This window comes from Musca autumnalis, unplaced genomic scaffold (assembly GCF_047663935.1).
Source record: "Musca autumnalis isolate F117 unplaced genomic scaffold, ASM4766393v1 scaffold_3, whole genome shotgun sequence".
NCBI lineage: Eukaryota > Metazoa > Arthropoda > Insecta > Diptera > Muscidae > Musca > Musca autumnalis.
The window spans coordinates 160,506,279-160,526,334 of NW_027411866.1; the positions used below are offsets into that span (position 1 = coordinate 160,506,279).

The 20,056-nt window shown below is 36.4% G+C and overlaps 1 protein-coding gene across 1 annotated transcript; it reads right to left on the minus strand.

Moving 5' to 3' along the window:
• Nucleotides 1-172: 172 nt before the first annotated feature.
• LOC141396569 (uncharacterized) lies at nucleotides 173-18,805 on the minus strand. Its single transcript, XM_073972137.1, has 3 exons — nucleotides 18,178-18,805; nucleotides 9,391-9,962; nucleotides 173-606 (listed from the first exon to the last, which is right to left on the minus strand). The coding sequence occupies exons 1-2, from the start codon at nucleotides 18,663-18,665 to the stop codon at nucleotides 9,779-9,781; spliced, it is 672 nt and encodes a 223-aa protein (XP_073828238.1). The 5' UTR covers nucleotides 18,666-18,805; the 3' UTR covers nucleotides 173-606; nucleotides 9,391-9,778.
• Nucleotides 18,806-20,056: the final 1,251 nt, after the last annotated feature.

The window sequence follows — 20,056 nt, forward strand, 5'->3', positions numbered from 1 at the left end:
TATGTTGTTTTGAAATGAAAAGGTTTTTCTTAATATATTTATTTAGGGGAATTTATTAGTTTTTCTTTTATGAACGAACATTTTTTTAAATATATTGTTGTTGCAATTTAAAAATTATTTTTTTTTTTTTTGTTAATAATGTTAGAAATGATTTTTTTTATTTTATTTTCTTTATTATTTTTTCTTATATTGCTCTTAACCTACATTTTTTTGTTAGTTTTAATTTTTAAACAGTAATACCTTTTGTAAATTTGCCTTTTGTTCTCTTTTGTGTTCTAATTAAAAAATAAACTTATAGCTATAGCGATGAAGATAATTTTTTTTAATTTTTTCTTTGTAACATTGACAAAACGTTTGATTTTTTGTTCATTTCTCTACACAGTTAAATCGTTTTTGTCTTTTAAGATTGTTCAATAATAATTGTTATATTTAATTCTTATATTTTGAATTATTTGGTTGTTATTTATTTTTATTTTTTCTGAAACATACATTCTATAAAAAGAGTTCATATCAATTCCTTACTAAATATAGGCAAGATAAACGATAAATAAAATTGTTTTAAAATATTATAAAAATAATTAAAAATATTTAATGGTGGTTTTTGAGCTGAAAGTAAAAATAATAAATTTTAATTATTTTTGCAGCATATTGTGTGTTTGTTGTACATATTAAACAGAGTAAATAAAAATAAATAAATATTATATTTCTTGAAACCATGATAAACGAAGGTACACAGCCCAAGGCTATAATATATAGCCTTACCATACTCTACCCCTATCCCATATTATCAATATCTGGCGTTTTTCGAAATTCAAGAAAATATGGATCCTATTTTCACCGTTGGCCTTCTCTGTACATCCCCTAACAATTTCATGAAAATCGGTTCAGTAGTTTTGTAGATGTAACATTTTTTATAATGGCATAATTATTTTGTTTGCTTCTTTTTTTGGTCAGATGCTGAGGGTATGTATATTAGGGTTATAACTTTTTTTGCAATTTTTGCAAATATTAAAAATACCACCGTATAGCCGTGTAGAGCATGAAAAACTACTTCTTTTCTCCATCGCGAAAAAAGTTTCCGCATCAAATGCATTGAAGTTGAATAATACATTATTTAATTTTATTCGTTATAATGACATATACGCTGTTCGTAAAAACTTATTAATAGTTTTAATCTAATTTAAAATCAATATCAAACCATTCTGGAACAATTTTTTATCAAATATCGATATTTCACAGCATTTAATGCACCTTTGACAATATTGTACTTTTTTGTTATTCTTTATAATCTCGCGAATTTTATGTTTATATTTATTGTACCTATCGGACAAGAGAATATGTGGCCATTTGCAACGAATTCGCGAAAGTTACAGACCGTTTTTAATGACTTTGCCTGTGAGAATCGTATTTGTTTTCTATAAATATTTATTCAAACAAAGCAAATTTTAAATTTTAAATAGAAAAAATATCAAAAGGGCTTTAGTAATCGCAATCGGTGCGGAAACTTTTCTAACCGAATCGGACTAACAAACGCATTTTCCTGATCAGGACAATATTCCGCACATGGTACTGGCATGGTATTTTTTGGTTATATCCCTAATGTATATCTCCGTCAGCACAACTGAATGAAACCTTCTTCCTTGTTTTTTTTTGTGGTATATTTTCAGGGCAGAAATGCAAATTTGGCAAATTTTATGTAATTTCCCAGCAAAAAGAAACCATTATCAAATAATGAGTTTAAAGGGTACTTTTTTGTAGTCGTAACTACCTAAAATCCCAGCAGGGACGTACGCTGGGGGGGGGGGGGGCACAGGGGGCCCGGGCCCCCCCCGAAATGGTTTGGTCGAACAAAATTTGTTAAGCTGCTGTAACTAGTTATTATATTTTTTTCTCATAAAAATGTTTGTATTTTTGCAGATTTCAAATTAAAACTTATATTTTCTTAAGTTTCTGAACAAAAAATGTACATCATTAACAAGTTTTGTAAGAAAAGATTTAAAAAAATTTTGTTTGTATGCTGTTTTAGAGAGAAGCTTCCAATGAAATCTGATTTACTTCTTCATGTCATATCATTCCACTATCAAATTCGAATTCCTTAATGAATATACTACTCCAAGTTTATGTCATATTCGAACTATATAGAGCTCTCGAGGCTTAAAACTCATCCTGTAACAACAAAAATAACGAGTTCAGTATTGAGGGAATGGAAGTATATGAAAAAATGTATACTGGATACAATGTATGAAGGGTCGGTTCTTCGTGGAGTACATCTTGAAAGCCAATTAGAAATTTGTTTTACTGCCATCGCCAAAATTTTGTTATTCTATTTTAGACAAATTTGCGGCTAAACAGTACGAAAAAATAATGAAGACAAATGAATTTTTGTGCGTACTTACCACGGTCCATCCGTCTGTATCTCTGTTTGTCTGGCAGGTTGGAACTCATGATAACTCTCGAACGGATCAACCGATTTGGACCAAGTAATGAATCTCGTAATGTTTTGTCCAAATTAAATATAAGACATATCGGTACCTACGCCATAAAAGTTCAAAAATGTTCGGAAAAATTGTGCACACGATAACTCTGGATGGGAGTGGCCGAATTTGTCTATACTTTAGACATCCTAATATATCTACAAGACATAGATCAGGTTCAAATATGAACTATATTTGTCCACTCCATCCGGTACCTCCCACACAAACTTTCGGATATGTTCACTTTAAGACATGCTCTCGAAGCACTTTAATTTTTGTTGAAGCAACTTGCATTCGCTGCCTCAATTACGATGGTAAAAGTTTTTTAGGGGCAAGTCCATACTTCTTGAGCAAACAGCCCGAAGAGTGTAAAAACCCCCTATGGCACCATATGTTGTGGCTGGAGATCCACTTCCATAACGGTCAATGTCGATCCATTCCTTTTAGTATCTCCTCCGCAAAATTTTTAAAACCCCCTAAATACATACGTATTTTTGGAAAAATTGTTTCAATATACACAGGCTGAGGGTATATCTCTGTCGGCAAAGCCGACTGATACTTTTTTACTTGTTCTTAATGTTTTCATTTGGAAACATATCAACGACAACAGCAGCCGATATTCTTAAAAATTAGGCTAAGATCATCGAAATAGTAAAATTCTTGCTATAGCAAAGACAACGGCAATTCTTTGTGGTTGTAAAATTCTGCGATAAACTATAACGTGGGCCTGTATGATTAAAAACTTCAATATACCGAAAACGGGGCTTAAATTTTACATGGCGACTTTACTGAACGTGGTCTGATATTGTCTATTTTCAATTCTAAATATTATGAACTCTTTCTTTTGAATTTATATACTTTCTATTGAATTTATATACAATATTTCATATAAAATTCGAAAAATCCAAATTTTTTGGCTCATTTTAAAGTACAAGTAGAATAGATTATGTGCCAAAATTTTCCAGTCCATCGGACAAAAATTTACCGAGATATTAGCATTCGAAGGGAAACATTGTGTTCTATATGTAGCATAGAATCTAAAAACGTCTTTTCCTCGAAGTGGCACTTTTGAAAGCGGTGCCCAATATAGCTCCGGTCTTTATATATTTTTTGGGACTATTATACACATAAATCATGTGCTTAACCAAGAGAGTCTTTAAAAAACTGCTGACGGAGTCCGTTTTTTTTTTAAATTGAAATTTTAATTTTAACTGTTCAAAATTTTTAAAAATTGATTTTTTTTAATTCCGTTTCGATAATGGACCAGATTATTGGGTTCTAAATGATCCCACAAACATATATGCTGATCGGTTTATTCTTTTTCAAACAACAGTGGGTACCGCAAACTACTTTAGTAAAAACAGTGCTTTATAGGCGGGCATTTGTCAGAAAGATTATTCAAAAAAAAAAAAAAAAAAAAAACAATTAGAAGGTTACTCAAGTTTTAATAGATTTTTTATAAAAAATTAATGAAAATGGTTTTTCTGATACTTATAAGTGACCATTACCCTTTAAAATAGCTTTACGTAACGCTACACAACATTTGAATTTTTCAAGATTTTTGGTCAAGTTGGCCCCCCCCGAAATGAAATCCTGCGTACGTCCCTGAAACCCAGTACTAAACCATTATTTTAACAAGGCATGTCGCACTGAATAACTAGTTTTACTACAACCACTAAAATAACTAGTTATTGTATGGCCACTAAAAGTTTAAAAATAAGCTAAAAGCAACTAAACAAGTAAAAGGTACCAGTCGGCTTTGCCGACAGAGATATACCCTCAGCCTGTATATATTGATATATTTTTTTCCCAAAAACGTATGTATTTAGGGGTTTTTAAAATTTTTGGGAATTTGAACCGTCAAAAATGTTCATTAGGATTAGAAATCAAAAGTTTTGCGGAGGAGATACTAAAAGGAATGGATCTACATTGACCATTATGGAAGTGGATCTCCAGTCACTACATATGGTGCATATGGGGTTTTTACACCTTTCGGGCTGTTTGCTCAAGAAGTATGGACTTGATTCGATATCAGGTCTTAAAGTGAACTTATTCGAAATTTTGTGTGGGAGGTACCGGATGGAGTGGACAAATATAGTCCATATTTGAACCTGATCTATATCTGGTAGATATATTAAGATGTGTAAAGTATGGTCCAATTCGGCCACTCTCTTCAAGAGTTATCGTACGCACAATTTTTCCGAACATTTTTGAACTTTTGTGGGGGAGGTACCTGAAGGAGTGGACCGATATGGCTTATCTTCGAACTTAAATTATGTTTGGACAAAACATTAATAAAGCCAAATGTTGGACCGAATCGACAGATCCGTTCTAGAGTTATCTTGCGCTCCAACCACCTCACACGGTGTCATAGGGTTTTTTTGCAACTTTCATGCTATTTTCCCAGGAAGTATGAACTTGCCCCTAATGAAACTTGCACCGTCGTATCGGGAGCAGTGAATACAAGTTGTTCCAACAAAAATCAAAGCGATTCGAGAGATGGCCCTAAACTGAACTTTTCCGAAATTTTGTGTGGGAGGTATCCGAAGGAGTGGACCGATTGAGCCCATATTGAAACCTTATCTGAGTCTGGTACACATTTCAGGATGTGCAAAGTATGGACCAAATCGGTTACTCCCTTAAAGAGTTATCGTGCGCACAAATTTTCCGAACATTTTCGGACTTTTGTGTGGGAGGTACCGGAAGGAGTGGACCGATATAACCCATCTTCGAACTTAAACTAAGTTTGGGCAAAATATTACGGAAGCCAAAATTTGAACCGAATCGGTTTATCCGTTCGAGAGTTATCGTGCGCTCCAGCCAGCCAGACAGACAGACGGACATTGCTCAATCGACTCCAAATTGTCTGAAACACATTTCGTCCAAACATACTTGGGGTCTAAAACCATTATTTCGATGAGGCACATGCCCGTATGTGTATATACCCTCGTTAGCATAAATGCTGAGGGTATAAAAAGTATCAGTCGGATTTGCCAACTGAGATTTACCCTCAGCCTGTGTGGATTGAAATAATTTTTTTCCTAAGAAAAAAAAAAAATGTATTTAGAAGGGTTTTCAAAATGTATGAATCGACAAAAATATGGATAGGCTTAAAGCTCAAAAATTTCCGGGAATGTCGATAGATAGGGCTTTTTTACCATACTAGCCTACAAAAACATAATATCGCTGTAAACAGGGCCACTAGGAAAACCTTCGGTAAAAATATCCAAAGGATCCTCGAACAGACCCTTAACCAGCCAAAAATGTTGAACATTTGTGTGGGTGGTACCCCAAGGAGTGGATAGATATGGCCCAAATTTGAACATAAACTAAGTTTCGACAACATTTAGAGATCCAAAGTTTGGACCAAATCGGTTGCTACGTCTATGAGATATCGCACGTACCATTTATCCGGAAGGAGTGGACCTGTAAAGTATGGACCAAATCGGTCACTCCCATCAAGAGTTATCGTGCGCAAAATTTTTCCGAACATTTTTGAACTTTTGTTGGGGAGATACCTGCAGAAGTGGACCGATATGGCTCATCTTCGAACTTAAACTAAGTTTGCGCAAAATATAACGAAAGCGTAATTTTGGACCAAATCGGCAGATCCGTTCGAGAGTTATCTTGCACTCCAACCACTACACACGGTGTTTTAGATACGCTAAGTACGGACCAAATCGGTTACTCCTTTCAAGAGTTATCGTGCGCACAAATTTTCCGAACAGTTTCGAACTTTTGTGGGGGAGGTACCGGAAGGAGTAGACCGATATAACCCATCTTCGAACTTAAACTAAGTTTGGACAAAATATTACGAAAGTTAAAATTTGAACCGAATCGGTTGATCCGTTCGAGAGTTATCGTGCGCTCCAACCAGACAGACAGAGAGACGGACGGACATTGCTAAATCAACTCCAAATTGTTTGAAATACATTTCGTCCAAACAAACCTGGGTTCTAAAACCATTATTTCGATCAGGCACATTTTGCCTGCATGAAAGTGTATATACCCTCGTTAGCATAAATGCTGAGGGTATAACAAGTAAGAGCGGCGTAAAATTCGGCCGGGCCAAACTTGTTATACCCTCCACCATGAGTTGTATTAAAGTAAATTGGAACAATTAGTTTCCATTCGTTTATGAAAAAGACTAAATACCAAATTTCAGCAATTTCGGAAAACAATGTGTCTAAACTTCAAAATACCGAAATTCGGGAGGTACCGTTCAATGGGGGCTATATGAAGGCCTGGAACCATACAGACAAAATTCTGGGGGAATGTTTTATACCCCCAGCCAAGACTATGTACTAAATGTCAGCCATTTCGGTGAGATAATGGAGCTAAAACCTTCAAAATACCGAAAATCGGGAGGTACCGTTCTATGGGGACTATATCAAAACGTGGACCGATATAGCCCATTTGCAATACCAAACATCTTAGGAGTAATAGAAACTTCTGTACCAAATTACAAAGCTCTATCTTAGAAATTGCGAGCTGTATCTTGATTTCAACGGACGGACGGACGGACAGAGGGACATGGTTATATCGGCTTAGAATTTTACCCTCATAAAGAATATATATACTTTATGGGGTCTCCGAAGAATATTTCGATGTGTTACAAACGGAATGACAAATTTAATTATACCCTCCATATTATGGTGGAGGGTATAAATATGTTCTATTTTTAGAACAGTTGGGGTGGAATTTGTTCAATTTCAACCCACTTCATATTTATACCCTCCACCATATTATGGAGGATATAATTAAATTTGTCATACCGTTTGTAACACATCGAAATATTCATCGGAGACCCTATAAAGTATATATATTCTTGATCAGGGTAAAAGTTTAAGTCGATCTAACCATGTCCGTCGGCCCGTCCGTCTGTCTGTATTTTGAAATCAAGATACAGCTCACAATTTTTAAGACAAAGCTTTGTAGTTTGGTATAGAAGTTTCTATTACTCCTAGGCTGTTTGGTATTGCAAATGGGCTATATCGGTCCACGTTTAGATATAGCCCCCATAGAACGGTACTACCCGATTTTCGGTATTTTGAAGGTTTTAGCTTCATTATCACACCGAAGTGCCTGAAATTTGGTACATGGTCTTCTTGGGGGGTATAAAACTTTCCCCCAGAATTTTGTCGGTATCGATCTACGCCTTCATATAGCCCCCATAGAACGGTACCTCCCGATTTTCGGTATTTTGATGGTTTTGACCTCAATATTTCACCGAAATGGCTGAAATTTTTTATATAATCTTTGTTGAGGGTATAAAATTTCCACCTTTAAACTTGTCGGCATAGGTCCACGCCTTCATGTAGCCCCCATAGAACGGTACCTCCCGATTTTCTGTATTTTGAAGGTTGTGGCCTAAATATTATTCCGAAATAGCTAAAATTTGTTATTTAGACTTCGTTGGGGGTACTCAACTTTCCTCTTTAAATTTGTCGGTGTAGGTCCACACTTTCCACATTGAACGGTACCTCCTGATTTTCAATATTTTGAAGGGCTGAAATTTGGTATGTAGACTTCGTTGAGGGTACTCAAACTTCCTCTTTAAACTGTTTGGTATAGGTTCACGCCTTCATATAGCACCCATAGAACTGTACCTGCCGATTTTCGGTATTTTGAAAGTTGTGGCTTCAATATTCCACCTAAATGGCTAAAATATCGTATTTAGTCTTCATGTGGGGTATACAACTTTCCACCTGTATTTTGTAGGTATAGGTCCACGCCTTCATATTCCCCTCTAAATTTGTCGGTACAGTCCGCCTTCATATAGCTCCCGGTCTACGCCTTCATATAGCTCCCAGTCCACGCCTTCATATAGCTTCCATAGAACGGAACATCCCGATTTTCGGTATTTTGAAGGTTGTCAATATTCCACCAAAATGGCTGCAATTTGGTATTTAGTTTTCGTTGGTGATATAAAACTGTTAACCAGAAATTTGTCTGTACAGGTCCACGCCTTCATATTCCCCCCATTTCCGACTAAAATTCGTCAGTATATGTCCACGTTTCGATATAGCCTCCTTGGAACGGTATCTCCCTATTTTCGTAATACTGAAGGTTGTGACGTCAATATCCCACCAAAATGACTGAAATTCGTTATTTAGTCTTCCAAGGGGTTATAAAATATTCCAGAAGAGTGTTATCAGTATAGGCCCATGTCTTCCTTTATCCTTATAGAAGCGTACTGCATCATTTTCGGTACTTTTTAAGTTTTAGATACATTCGCTTACTGAAATATAGGAAATTTGGTATTTAGTCTTCTTTGAGTATAAAAACTTTCCGCCAAAAATTTGCCGGTATTGATCGACGTTTTGAAATAGCCCCCACTGAACGGTGTTTTACCGAGATATATATCGCTCTCTGCTGGATTTGATCACGCGAACTTCTGATTTGTAGCAGAACACACTATGCCACCCGTACGAGCATTAACGCTCGTGCCACCGTACTAATTAATAAGTAAGTAGTGAGGTAAGTAGTTTTACCTTAATACATTGTTTTATAATATAGTTGGGCCGATTTTCATAAATTTTTGTAGTATTGGCTTTATTAACCACAACAATGAAATGGTAAAATTTTGTCGTCGAATGGATCAAATTTTTTTTGGATCAAATGGCAGAAATTTATGGGGTAGGCCGTTATTTATTTATTTTTTTTGTTTGCCCTTATGTACATAATAATATTTAACATCAATGCCAACAACATCCTGGAAATTATAATGAAATAATAATAAGGCCTTCAAGCATACGCACACAAAATATTGCGTAACTGCGAGGACATGAAACAAATTAACGCAACACAAGGATAAAATATTTCATAAAACTGTTTCAGCTTAGGACAAAATTAAATTTTAATTAAATCCAAAAACAAGTGCAGAGCAAATGAGAATAAAATACAATTTACTTACCGCTTCCGTTTTGTAAAAATGTTTAATATTGATTTTTGTTATGGTTAACCACTGAAAGTAGAAAGTTGAACGTAAAAAGGGGTGGTGGCGGATGACATGTTGGACAATTTCCGTTTCCTGTTGTAACCAAATTAACATCCATTACCTTTTTTGGGGATTCTTCCGTATCTTGTAGATGTGACTTAGTATTCTGTTGTTGTTAGTTGCTTCAAATTTTGTCCACGTTGTTTTTATTATTTTTGTGTAATGGTATTTTAAAGGATGACAAACTTGTGACATTTGTGTCCTGCTATGGTTGAAGTTTAAAAATTATATCAGCTAGTAGTAGAAAAAAGAAGGCTATATTGGGATATTGCAATACGAACTAAACGACAACTTTTCGATTAATTTATGTTTGCACGGGAACATTGCTTTCGGTTTCTTTCAGTATGGGTGCTTGCCAAACACCACTGCCAGAACGAGTTTTACGTGCATGTAAAATACCATCCATAAGATCCAATTGTAAATTGTGTATACTGCCACGATGATCTGTAAGTGGTGGTCCTTGTATACCACTACTACGACGACTGCCACTGCAAAAGATAAATGAGAAAAAATTATTTATTTTCTTGTTTTATTATAAGAAGTAAAAACAAAAAAAGAAAAAGAGAATTTATTAATTAAAAATTAATTTTGTTTAAGGCATAGAATTAAAAAAAAAATAAAAATAAAATAAAAGAAAAAACCATTAAAAATAATCACTCGATTTTACCGGCAGCAACTTGGCCCCAAGTTATCCCTTTAAAAACAAGAATTTCAGATAGAACCGTGATAACAACAAAAATGAATTACAACAAGTCGAAAAGTGAAGGAAACACTTGGAGAGAGAAAAGACGACACCTCTCAAAATAAGGAAATCCGTAGAGAGAGAGAGAGAGAGAAGCCGATATATTTGCCAAGAATAAATTAGCCCATAAGTATCCCTATAGAGAAGTGGAAGTAATAAAGGACACTCTGAAAGAAATTGCAATAGTGACAGATTTGGAAACCGAACAACATCACTAAAGGAGACTTAATTGGAGCCGTCCATGACAACACTAAAATAAAACAATAGAACATCGGCATCTATTTCTCAAAGCTAGATTCACGATATCAACAAGTAACACATCTTTAAGTTCGGCCGTGTCGAATTTTTTATACCCTCCACCCTAAAATATTTTCAACTAAAATGGAACAATTAATTTCCATCCCTGTCCACTATTTTATATGTAAAATTTTTTCGACCACGGATACCCAAAATGCATAATTTATCAAATCTTATCTAAACAAGAAAAAAAACACGTTAAATTCGGCCGAGTTGGACTTTTTATACCCTCCACAATAAAATATTCTGAACTAAAACGGAATAATTATTTCCTTTCCCGTTCACAATTTTACGGTGAGATATTTTATGACCACTGATACCTAAATAAGGTAAAAATGCATATAAAAATGTCTTCATTCGGTCAGCACATTTATATGAGGCTATACCAAAGTGTGGACCTACGTTGGCAATTTTTGGTGGAGAAGTTTTGTGACCACTGTGACCAAATGTGGAATTACAGATAGTTTGGTCGAAAATTGTAGGTAAAATCCTTAAAATACCGAAAATCAGGAGGTACCGTTATATGGGGGCTATACTAAAACATGGACCTATGTTGACAGTTTTGGTGGAGATTTTTTGTGATTACTAGGAGCCTTAATTGTCTAAATACAGGTAGTTCGGTTAAAAATTGTAGCTATAATCTTCCAAATACCGAAAATGGTGAGGTACCTTTATTGGGGGCTGTACTAAAACGTGGACCGTGTCGACAATTTTGGGTGGACTAGTTTTGTGACCACTGGGAACACCAAACGTCAATTTACAGGTAGTTCGGTTAAAAATTGTGGTTAAAATTCTCAAAATACCGAAAATCAAGAGGTACCGTTATATTGGGGCTATACCAAACCATGGACCTATGTTGACGGTTTTTTGTGGATTTTTAAAAATATTTTTAGGGCACATAGCAAGGCTCGTGGATTTTTAAAAATATTTCTAGGGCACATATCAAGGATCATGGATTTTTAAAAATATTTCTAGGGCACATATCAAGGATCATGGATTTTTAAAAATAGTTCTAGGTCAGATAGTAAGGCTCGTGGATTAAAAAAAATTCTAGGACCCTTGTTGTGTCCTCTTGAATTTTTAAAAATAGTTCTACGTCACATAGTAAGGCTCGTGGATTTTTAAAAATATTTCCAGGGAACATAGCAAGGCTGGCGAATTTTTAAAAATATTTCTAAGACACATATCAAGAATCATGGATTTTTAAAAATATTTCCAGGGAACATAGCAAGGCTCTTGAATTTTTAAAAATATTTCTAGGGCACATAGCAAGGCTCCTGGATTTTTGAAAATATTTCTAGGGCACATAGCAAGGCTCGTGGATCTTTAGAAATATTTCTTGGGCACATAGAAAGGCTCCTGGATTTTTGAAAATATTTCTAGGGCACATAGCAAGGCTCGTGGATTTTTAGAAATATTTCTAGGGCTCAAAGCAGTCTCGCGGATTTTTAAAAATATTTCTAGGGCACATAGCAAGGCTCGTGGATATTTAAAAATAATTCTAGGGCACATAGCAAGGCTCGTGGATTTTTAAAAATATTTCTAGAGCATATAGCAAGGCTCGTGGATTTTTAAAAATATGTATAGGCCTCAAAGCAAGGCTCGTGGATTTTTACAAATATTTTTAGGGCACATAGCTAGGCTCCTGGATTTTTACAAATATTTGTAGGGCATATAGCAAGGCTCGTGGATTTTTAAAAATATTTCTAGGGCGTATAGCAAGGCTCGTGGATTTTTAAAAATATTTATAGGGCATATAGCAAGGCTCGTAGATTTTTAAAAATATTTATAGGGCATATAGCAAGGCTCGTAGATTTTTAAAAATATTTATAGGGCATACAGCAAGGCTCATGGATTTTTAAAAATATTTCTAGAGCATATAGCAAGGCTCGTGGATTTTTAAAAATATTTCTAGAGCATATAGCAAGGCTCGTGGATTTTTAAAAATATTTATAGGCCTCAAAGCAAGGCTCGTGGATTTTTAAAAATAATTCTAGGGCACATAGCAAGGCTCCTGGATTTTTAAAAATAATTCTAGGGCACATAGCAAGGCTCGTGGATTTTTAAAAATAATTCTAGGGCACATAGCAAGGCTCGTGGATTTTTAAAAATAATTCTAGGGCATATAGCAAGGCTCGTAGATTCTTAAAAATATTTATAGGCCTCAAAGGCTCGTGAATTTTTACAAATATTTATAGGCCTCAAAGGCTCGTGAATTTTTACAAATATTTATAGTCCTCAAAGCAAGGGTCGTGAATTTTTACAAATATTTATAGTCCTCAAAGCAAGGGTCGTGAATTTTTACAAATATTTATAGTCCTCAAAGCAAGGGTCGTGAATTTTTATAAATATTTCTAGGGCATATAGAAAGGCTCGTGGATTTTTAAAAATATTTCTAGGGCACATATCAAGGCTCGTGGATTTTTAAAAATATTTCTAGAGCATATAGCACGGCTCGTGGATTTTTAAAAATATTTATAGGCCTCAAAGCAAGGCTCGTGGATTTTTAAAAATAATTCTAGGGCACATAGCAAGGCTCCTGGATTTTTAAAAATAATTCTAGGGCACATAGCAAGGCTCGTGGATTTTTAAAAATAATTCTAGGGCACATAGCAAGGCTCGTGGATTTTTAAAAATAATTCTAGGGCATATAGCAAGGCTCGTAGATTCTTAAAAATATTTATAGGCCTCAAAGGCTCGTGAATTTTTACAAATATTTATAGGCCTCAAAGGCTCGTGAATTTTTACAAATATTTATAGTCCTCAAAGCAAGGGTCGTGAATTTTTACAAATATTTATAGTCCTCAAAGCAAGGGTCGTGAATTTTTACAAATATTTATAGTCCTCAAAGCAAGGGTCGTGAATTTTTATAAATATTTCTAGGGCATATAGAAAGGCTCGTGGATTTTTAAAAATATTTCTAGGGCACATAGTAAGGCTCGTGGACTTTTAAAAATATTTCTAGGGCACATATCAAGGCTCGTGGATTTTTAAAAATATTTCTAGAGCATATAGCACGGCTCGTGGATTTTTAAAAATATTTCTAGGGCACATAGCAAGGCTTGTGAATTTTTAAAAATAGTTCTAGGGCACATACTAAAGCTCGTGGATTTTTAAGAATATTTCTAGGGCACTTAGAAAGGCTCGTGGATTTTTAAAAATATTTCTAGGGAAAATAGCAAGTTTTGTGGATTTTTAAAAAAATATTTCTAGGGAAAATAGCAAGTTTTGTGGATTTTTAAAAAAATATTTCTAAATAAAAATATCGTGGATTTTTTAAAAATATTTCTAGGGCAAATAGCAAGTTTCGTGGATCAAATTATGGCTAGGAGTCAAATTATGGCTAGTTCGGTCACAAAATGTAGCTAAAATCCCCAAAATACCGAAAATCGGGATGTACCGTAATATGGGAGCTATATCAAAACGTGGGCCGATATACATAGCTCATCATCGAACATGACCTGCCTATGGAAAAAAGACAATTGGGTGCAAAAATATAGCGCTCTAGCTCAAATATTGTGGACGCTAGAGTGATTATAACAGACTGACATGGCTATAAGGACTCATAAGTTTATCCTGATCAAGAATATATATACTTTATAGGGTCGCAAATGTAAAATTCAATACGTTATAAACGAAAAAAAACTAAGTTAATATACCCTCCATTCTATGGTGGAGGTTTCAAGGTTTCTTGGAGCTTTTAGGCCAATATCTCAGGATATTGTACTGTCGTAGAGGAGCCGCAGGGAAAACTTACTTAAAAAAAGAATCAAAACGATGCGAGAGAAGCTCTTCAACTTCACTTTATCCGAATTTTGTGTGGGAGTTACCCGAAGGAGTGGACCGATATATTCCATATTCCAACCTGATACATGATTGGATGAAGTAATACGATGTGCAAAGTTGGCAACAATCAGGAAATCTCTGCGAGAATTTTTTTGCGGATTTGCCATTTTGGTTGGTGTCGTCAAGGTTTCTTGGAGCTTTTAGGCTAATATCTCAGGAAGTATGGCCTTGCGTATGAAACAAATCGTACCGCAGGGATAAGTTACTGAAAAAAAAATTCAAAACGATCAGAGGGGAGCTCTTAAACTTCACTTTATCCGAATTTTGTGTGGGAGGTACCCGAAGGAGTGGACCGATATAGTCCATATTCGAACCCGATCTATATCTGAAATCGATTGCTACCTTCGAGCGTTATCGTTCACACCATTTTGAACTTCTCTCAAATTTTGAACTTTTGTGGGGAGTTGACCGATATGGCCCATCTTTTAACATAAACTAAGTATGGACAAAATATTACGATACCCAAAATTTCGTTTGAATCGGTTGATCCGTTCGATAGTTATCGTGCGAACCAGCCCGCCAGACAGACGGACAGACAGACAGACAAACAGATAGATGGACGGACATGGCTAAATCGACTCCCCTAGAAAAAACAGCCTACTATGAAAAAACGAAAGAAAAGAAAAACAAACCCCTATAAAGTTGACGAACCCCGCAAACGTTTTAAGGACCATGATCTGCGAATATGCACCTGGAATGTTCGCACTCTTTATAGGAAAGGTGCAGTTTACGCATTGGCAGATGTACTTGAAAAGTACAAGGCCGACATTACTGCCATACAGGAAATACGATGGAATGGGAAAGGCGTCACAACAACACCTAAAGGTGACGCACTGTATTATAGCTGCCATGACATAAAGCATGAGTTTGGTTGCGGATTTGTAGGTGGTCGGAGGTTAAAACATCTCGTCTCCAGCTTCACCCCAGTGAATGAAAGACTCGCTGCAATTCGATTAAAAGCAAAATTCTTCAACATCAGCTTTGGCCCAACAGTCGGGAAATTCAGTCTCCACAGTGAAACATCTGACAATGGTATGAGGCTGATAGACTTTACAGCTGCAAGAAACATTGTAGTTAGCAGTAGCAGATTTAAGCATCTCGATATTCATAAGGGCACCTGGCTGTCGAAAGGCACCTGGCTGTCAAGCGTTTTGGATGTACGATCGTTCCGAGGTGCAAACATAGACTCGGACCACTACCTTGTTGCAGCAAAGGTGTGTACCAGATTAAACGTAGCAAACAAAGTGCGAACAGACACAACAAGAAAGTTAGACATCGGTAAGCTGCAATCACAACAGATAGCCACAGCATATTCCACTCAACTGGCCTAACTGCTTAATCAAAGCACTCCTCGTCCCGATAACATATAAGGACAATGGCAAAACATTGCCCCCTCCATGCAAACAGCCGCAAAATCAGTACTTGGATACCAGAGACCTCCACCAAGGAATCCATGGTATGACCAGGAATGTCGTGCTGCTACCGAAGAGAAAAATGCGGCATATAGAGCTACTTTACAATCAGTAGCAGCGCTTAGCGCACGAGAGTGGTATCGGGAGAAAAGGAGAGAGGATAAACGTCGTTTCCGAGAGAGACGATTGGAACCTGAGCAACCTGTGTCCCGTCCATAAGAAAGGAGATAAGACTTTATGCTCCAACTATAGGGGCATAAGACTTCTCCCTATCGCCTACAAGATAGTGTCAGGGATATTGTGCGAACGACTAAAGCCCATGGTCAACGAAAGAATGGGACCATAGCAATGCGGCTTTATACATGGCAAGTCCACCATTGACCAGATATTTACCCTGTGGCAAATCCTGGAGAAGACCCAAGAGATACAGATCGACACCTACCACCTCTTTGTCGATTATAAAGCAGCCTTCGACAGCCCGCTACGTTCAAAGTTATTCCCAGCCATGTCTGACTTTGGTATCCCCGCAAATGACTCTAATTGACACAAGATCTTCAGTTAAAATAGGAAAGAACCTCTCCGAAGAGTTTTGTACCAAAAGAGGTTTCAGGCAAGGAGACAGCCTTTCGTGTGATATTTTTAACATCCTGCTAGAAAAGGTTATACGAGACGCAAACGTGCTTATGCTGATGATATAGACATCGTGGGACGATCAGTAAAAGAAGTAACCGATACCTTTATGAAGGTCGAAGGAAAATCTGCTAAAGTGGGTCTGGCGGTAAACGGCGAGGAGACCAAGTTAATGGTGTCGACGAGCAATGCGTCCATTGAGATCGGACCAACTGTTGAAGTTGGTTCCTATAATTTTGAGGTAGTAAAAGACTTTGTCTACCTCGGCACCTCCGTAAACACAACAAACGACATCAGTTGTGAAATAAAAAGAAGAATTGTATTGGCCAACAGATGCTACTTTGGTTTAAGTAAGCAGTTTAAAAACAAAGCCACATTTCGTCAAACAAAAATAATGCTCTACAAAACACTGATACTACCCGTGCTGATGTATGGCTCCGAAGCCTGGGTACTTGCGCAAGCAGACATGGCAGTGCTTGGTGTGTTTGAGAGAAAAATTCTTCGAAAGATCTACGGACCAATCTGTGTTGACGGTGAATATCGACGTCGCATGAACCACGAGCTGTATCTGCTATACAACGACATCAATATAGTTAAACGTATCGAGATGCAGCGATTGCGTTGGCTAGGTCATATAATAAGAATGAGCGATGATGAACCCGCTAAAAAGGCATATAAATACGGACCGGTGGCGGTGCACGCAGAATTGGCAGGCCAAAGAATAGATAGCGCAAACAAGTTGATGAAGAGATGACAAGGTGCGGTACATAATTGGAGATCTTTTCTTAGTTCGGTCTATGGAACAAATGTTCTGTAATGGGCCAGCTAAGTAAGTCAGTATGTGAAAACGTGGACCTGTATTGACAAATTTCTGCGAGAAAGTTTCGGAGCCCCAAAGAAGACTAAATACCAAGTTTAAGCAATTTTGGTGAGAAAATGTTTGCTAAAGCATTCAAAATATTGAACATCACAAGGTACCGCTCTATGGGGGTGATATTAAAACGTGCACCTCTACCGCCAAATTTCTAGGAGAAAGTTTTATAGCCCCAAGGAAAACTAAATTCCAAATTTCAGCCATTTCGGTAAGATAATAAGTCTAAAACTTTGAATATACCGAACATCGGGAGGTACCGTTCTATGGGTGCTATATCATAACGCGGCCCGATATAGACCACTTTTAATACCTATCATCGTAGGAGTACTAGAAACTTCTGTACCAAATTTTGAAGGTCTATCTTACATATTGCGAGCTGTATCTTGATTTCAGCAGGCAGACGGACATGGTTCTATCGGCTTGAATTTTGATGCTGATCAAGACTCTATGTACATTTTATGGTCTCAGACAAATATTTCGATGTGTTATAAGGAATGACATATATTATTATACCCACTATATTATGGTGGAGGGTATAATTATGATGTTTCAGTTCCAAACATGACCTTCAAAGCAATTAATTGTTACGATTATTATTTCCGCCGTAAATTATTGTCATTTGCTTATCAAATAACCTTTAAGCCGTTAATTCTATCCTTATTTATTGACTGACAATCCACTACACCTCAACTAAATTGAAAATTCAACCGCACAAAAAAAGCCATTATGTCACTTCCGTTTAGCTAACAAAAATTCTGCAGATGCTATAAAACTCATTAACCAATCTTTGGCAATTTTCAGCACACAAACATTGAAGGGAATTTTCCATGGAAAATAATAACATGAAAACAAAAAGAAGCCACACCAAAAAAAAGTGCAACTAAACCCTGAACTTTACTTACCTGTAAAGGGTACCGGATATGGATTCACGGCGATTACGTCCAAATAGTGTGGGTGGTACAGCCGATATAGTTACAACAGAATGTCTTCGTCCGCCACCCGAGGGGCCAGCTTGTGATTGTGATAGTGTGGTTAAGAATTCCACATCGTGTGGACTAAGACCACCAGTTTCACCACCCACATCGGATAAACGCCTCACCTGACTGGCTGTTATTCCCTCGGTTATTTGCAATGATGGCAATGAATGTTTGCGTCTTTGTTGCATGTCTTGCAAAGGACACAGCAGATATGGATTTTTAGGTGATTCTGGATCCGAATCATCGCTGTTTGTCCTTCGTGCGGTTGCAGATGTGCAACAGTCATTGCCACCACCGACGGCACCCAGTAGCTCATCAGCACCATCATCATCTGTGGGATTGGTCTCCTCGACCACAATGAGTGGCTCCTGTGTGCAGATATTGAAAACCGGTGTAAATGATGAACGACGCATTTTTACTGTTGCAATATTATCTTTGTGCTGCTCCTGTGTGGCTATGTGTTAAACGTTAAAGCGTTGGTTGCGTGCGGGGAGACAGAAGATGCCTCAAGTTTCCTCTTTTTTTATTATTGCGTTGTGTTTTTGATGTTTGTTAGTGCGGTTTTTACCTGAAAGATATGAGAAGAGAAAAAGAAAAATTGTTATTCACTGTGAACGGGCAAAAACGAATGTTGTTTTTTCTATAGAGAGTTTTTTAACAAAAGCTTTCACAAAAGTTTGTAATTAAATATTTTCAAGTAACCTCTGCTATATCTTCTTTCTTGCTTTTGTATAAAGAAATGTTGAAGAATATATCACTGTGTGTAATTTTTGAGTCATGTTTTATTAACCATATTCTGATTCCACAGTGTGATAGAACACAAAAAAAGAGAAGACACGTGTCTCGTCATTTTTCCCTATCTCATCAACTTTCGCGGTTATAGGCCTCCAAAGGTTTGAAGCTTTGATGTAAAAAGGGGTCATTTACTCACGAATATATCTTCCAAACCGTTAGGATATTTGAATTTATTTCAGAGGCAAAGTTGTAGCTCATGTATAAAAGAACAAAAATTGTGAACACATATAATCCATCAATATTCATCTGCAAGGCCAAATTTCTTTTAAAATTTTTTTTTCGGGTTTTGGTCTACAGCTATTAAACCGATCAAAAGTGTTTTGCTATTTTTACCATTTAGAACCGTTCATAGACATTTCGTATGTTCCAGAAAGTTGTTTATTGAGGTCTGTGCTACATTATTGTAGTTGGTTGTTTTCTTGAATATTGAACGGTTTAGTATCTGTGGACCAGACCCAGAGAAAACGGGATAAAAATTCCATTTGCTTTGCTATTTAACCTGACCTTTAAGAATCGTCTATACATAGTCCGTATGTTCTAGAAAGATGTTTATTGAGATCTGAGGTACATTTTTGTTGCTTGTTTGCTTCAAATTTGATCGGTTTGATAGATGTAGACCAAAAACCGAGAACATTTTTAAGTGAAATTTGACCTTGGCCATGTTGACCTTGCAGATGAAGTTTGATGGATTATATGTGTTCACAATTTTTGTTCTTTAAGACAACAGTACAACTTTGCCTCTGAAATATATTCAAATTTCCTAACGGTTTGAAAGATATAGTCCGGACTAAATGACCCTTTTTACATCAAAGCCTCAAACCTTTGGAGGCCTATAACCGCGAAAGCTGATGAGATAGGGAAAATAAAACGGCGAGACACGTGTCTTCTCATTTTTGGTGTTCTATCACACCGTGGAGTCAGAATATGGCTAATAAAACATGACTCAAAAAAGTACACACAGTGTAACTCAAAAAATAAATTTGAAAAAAAAATTTATTTCTTAAATTTT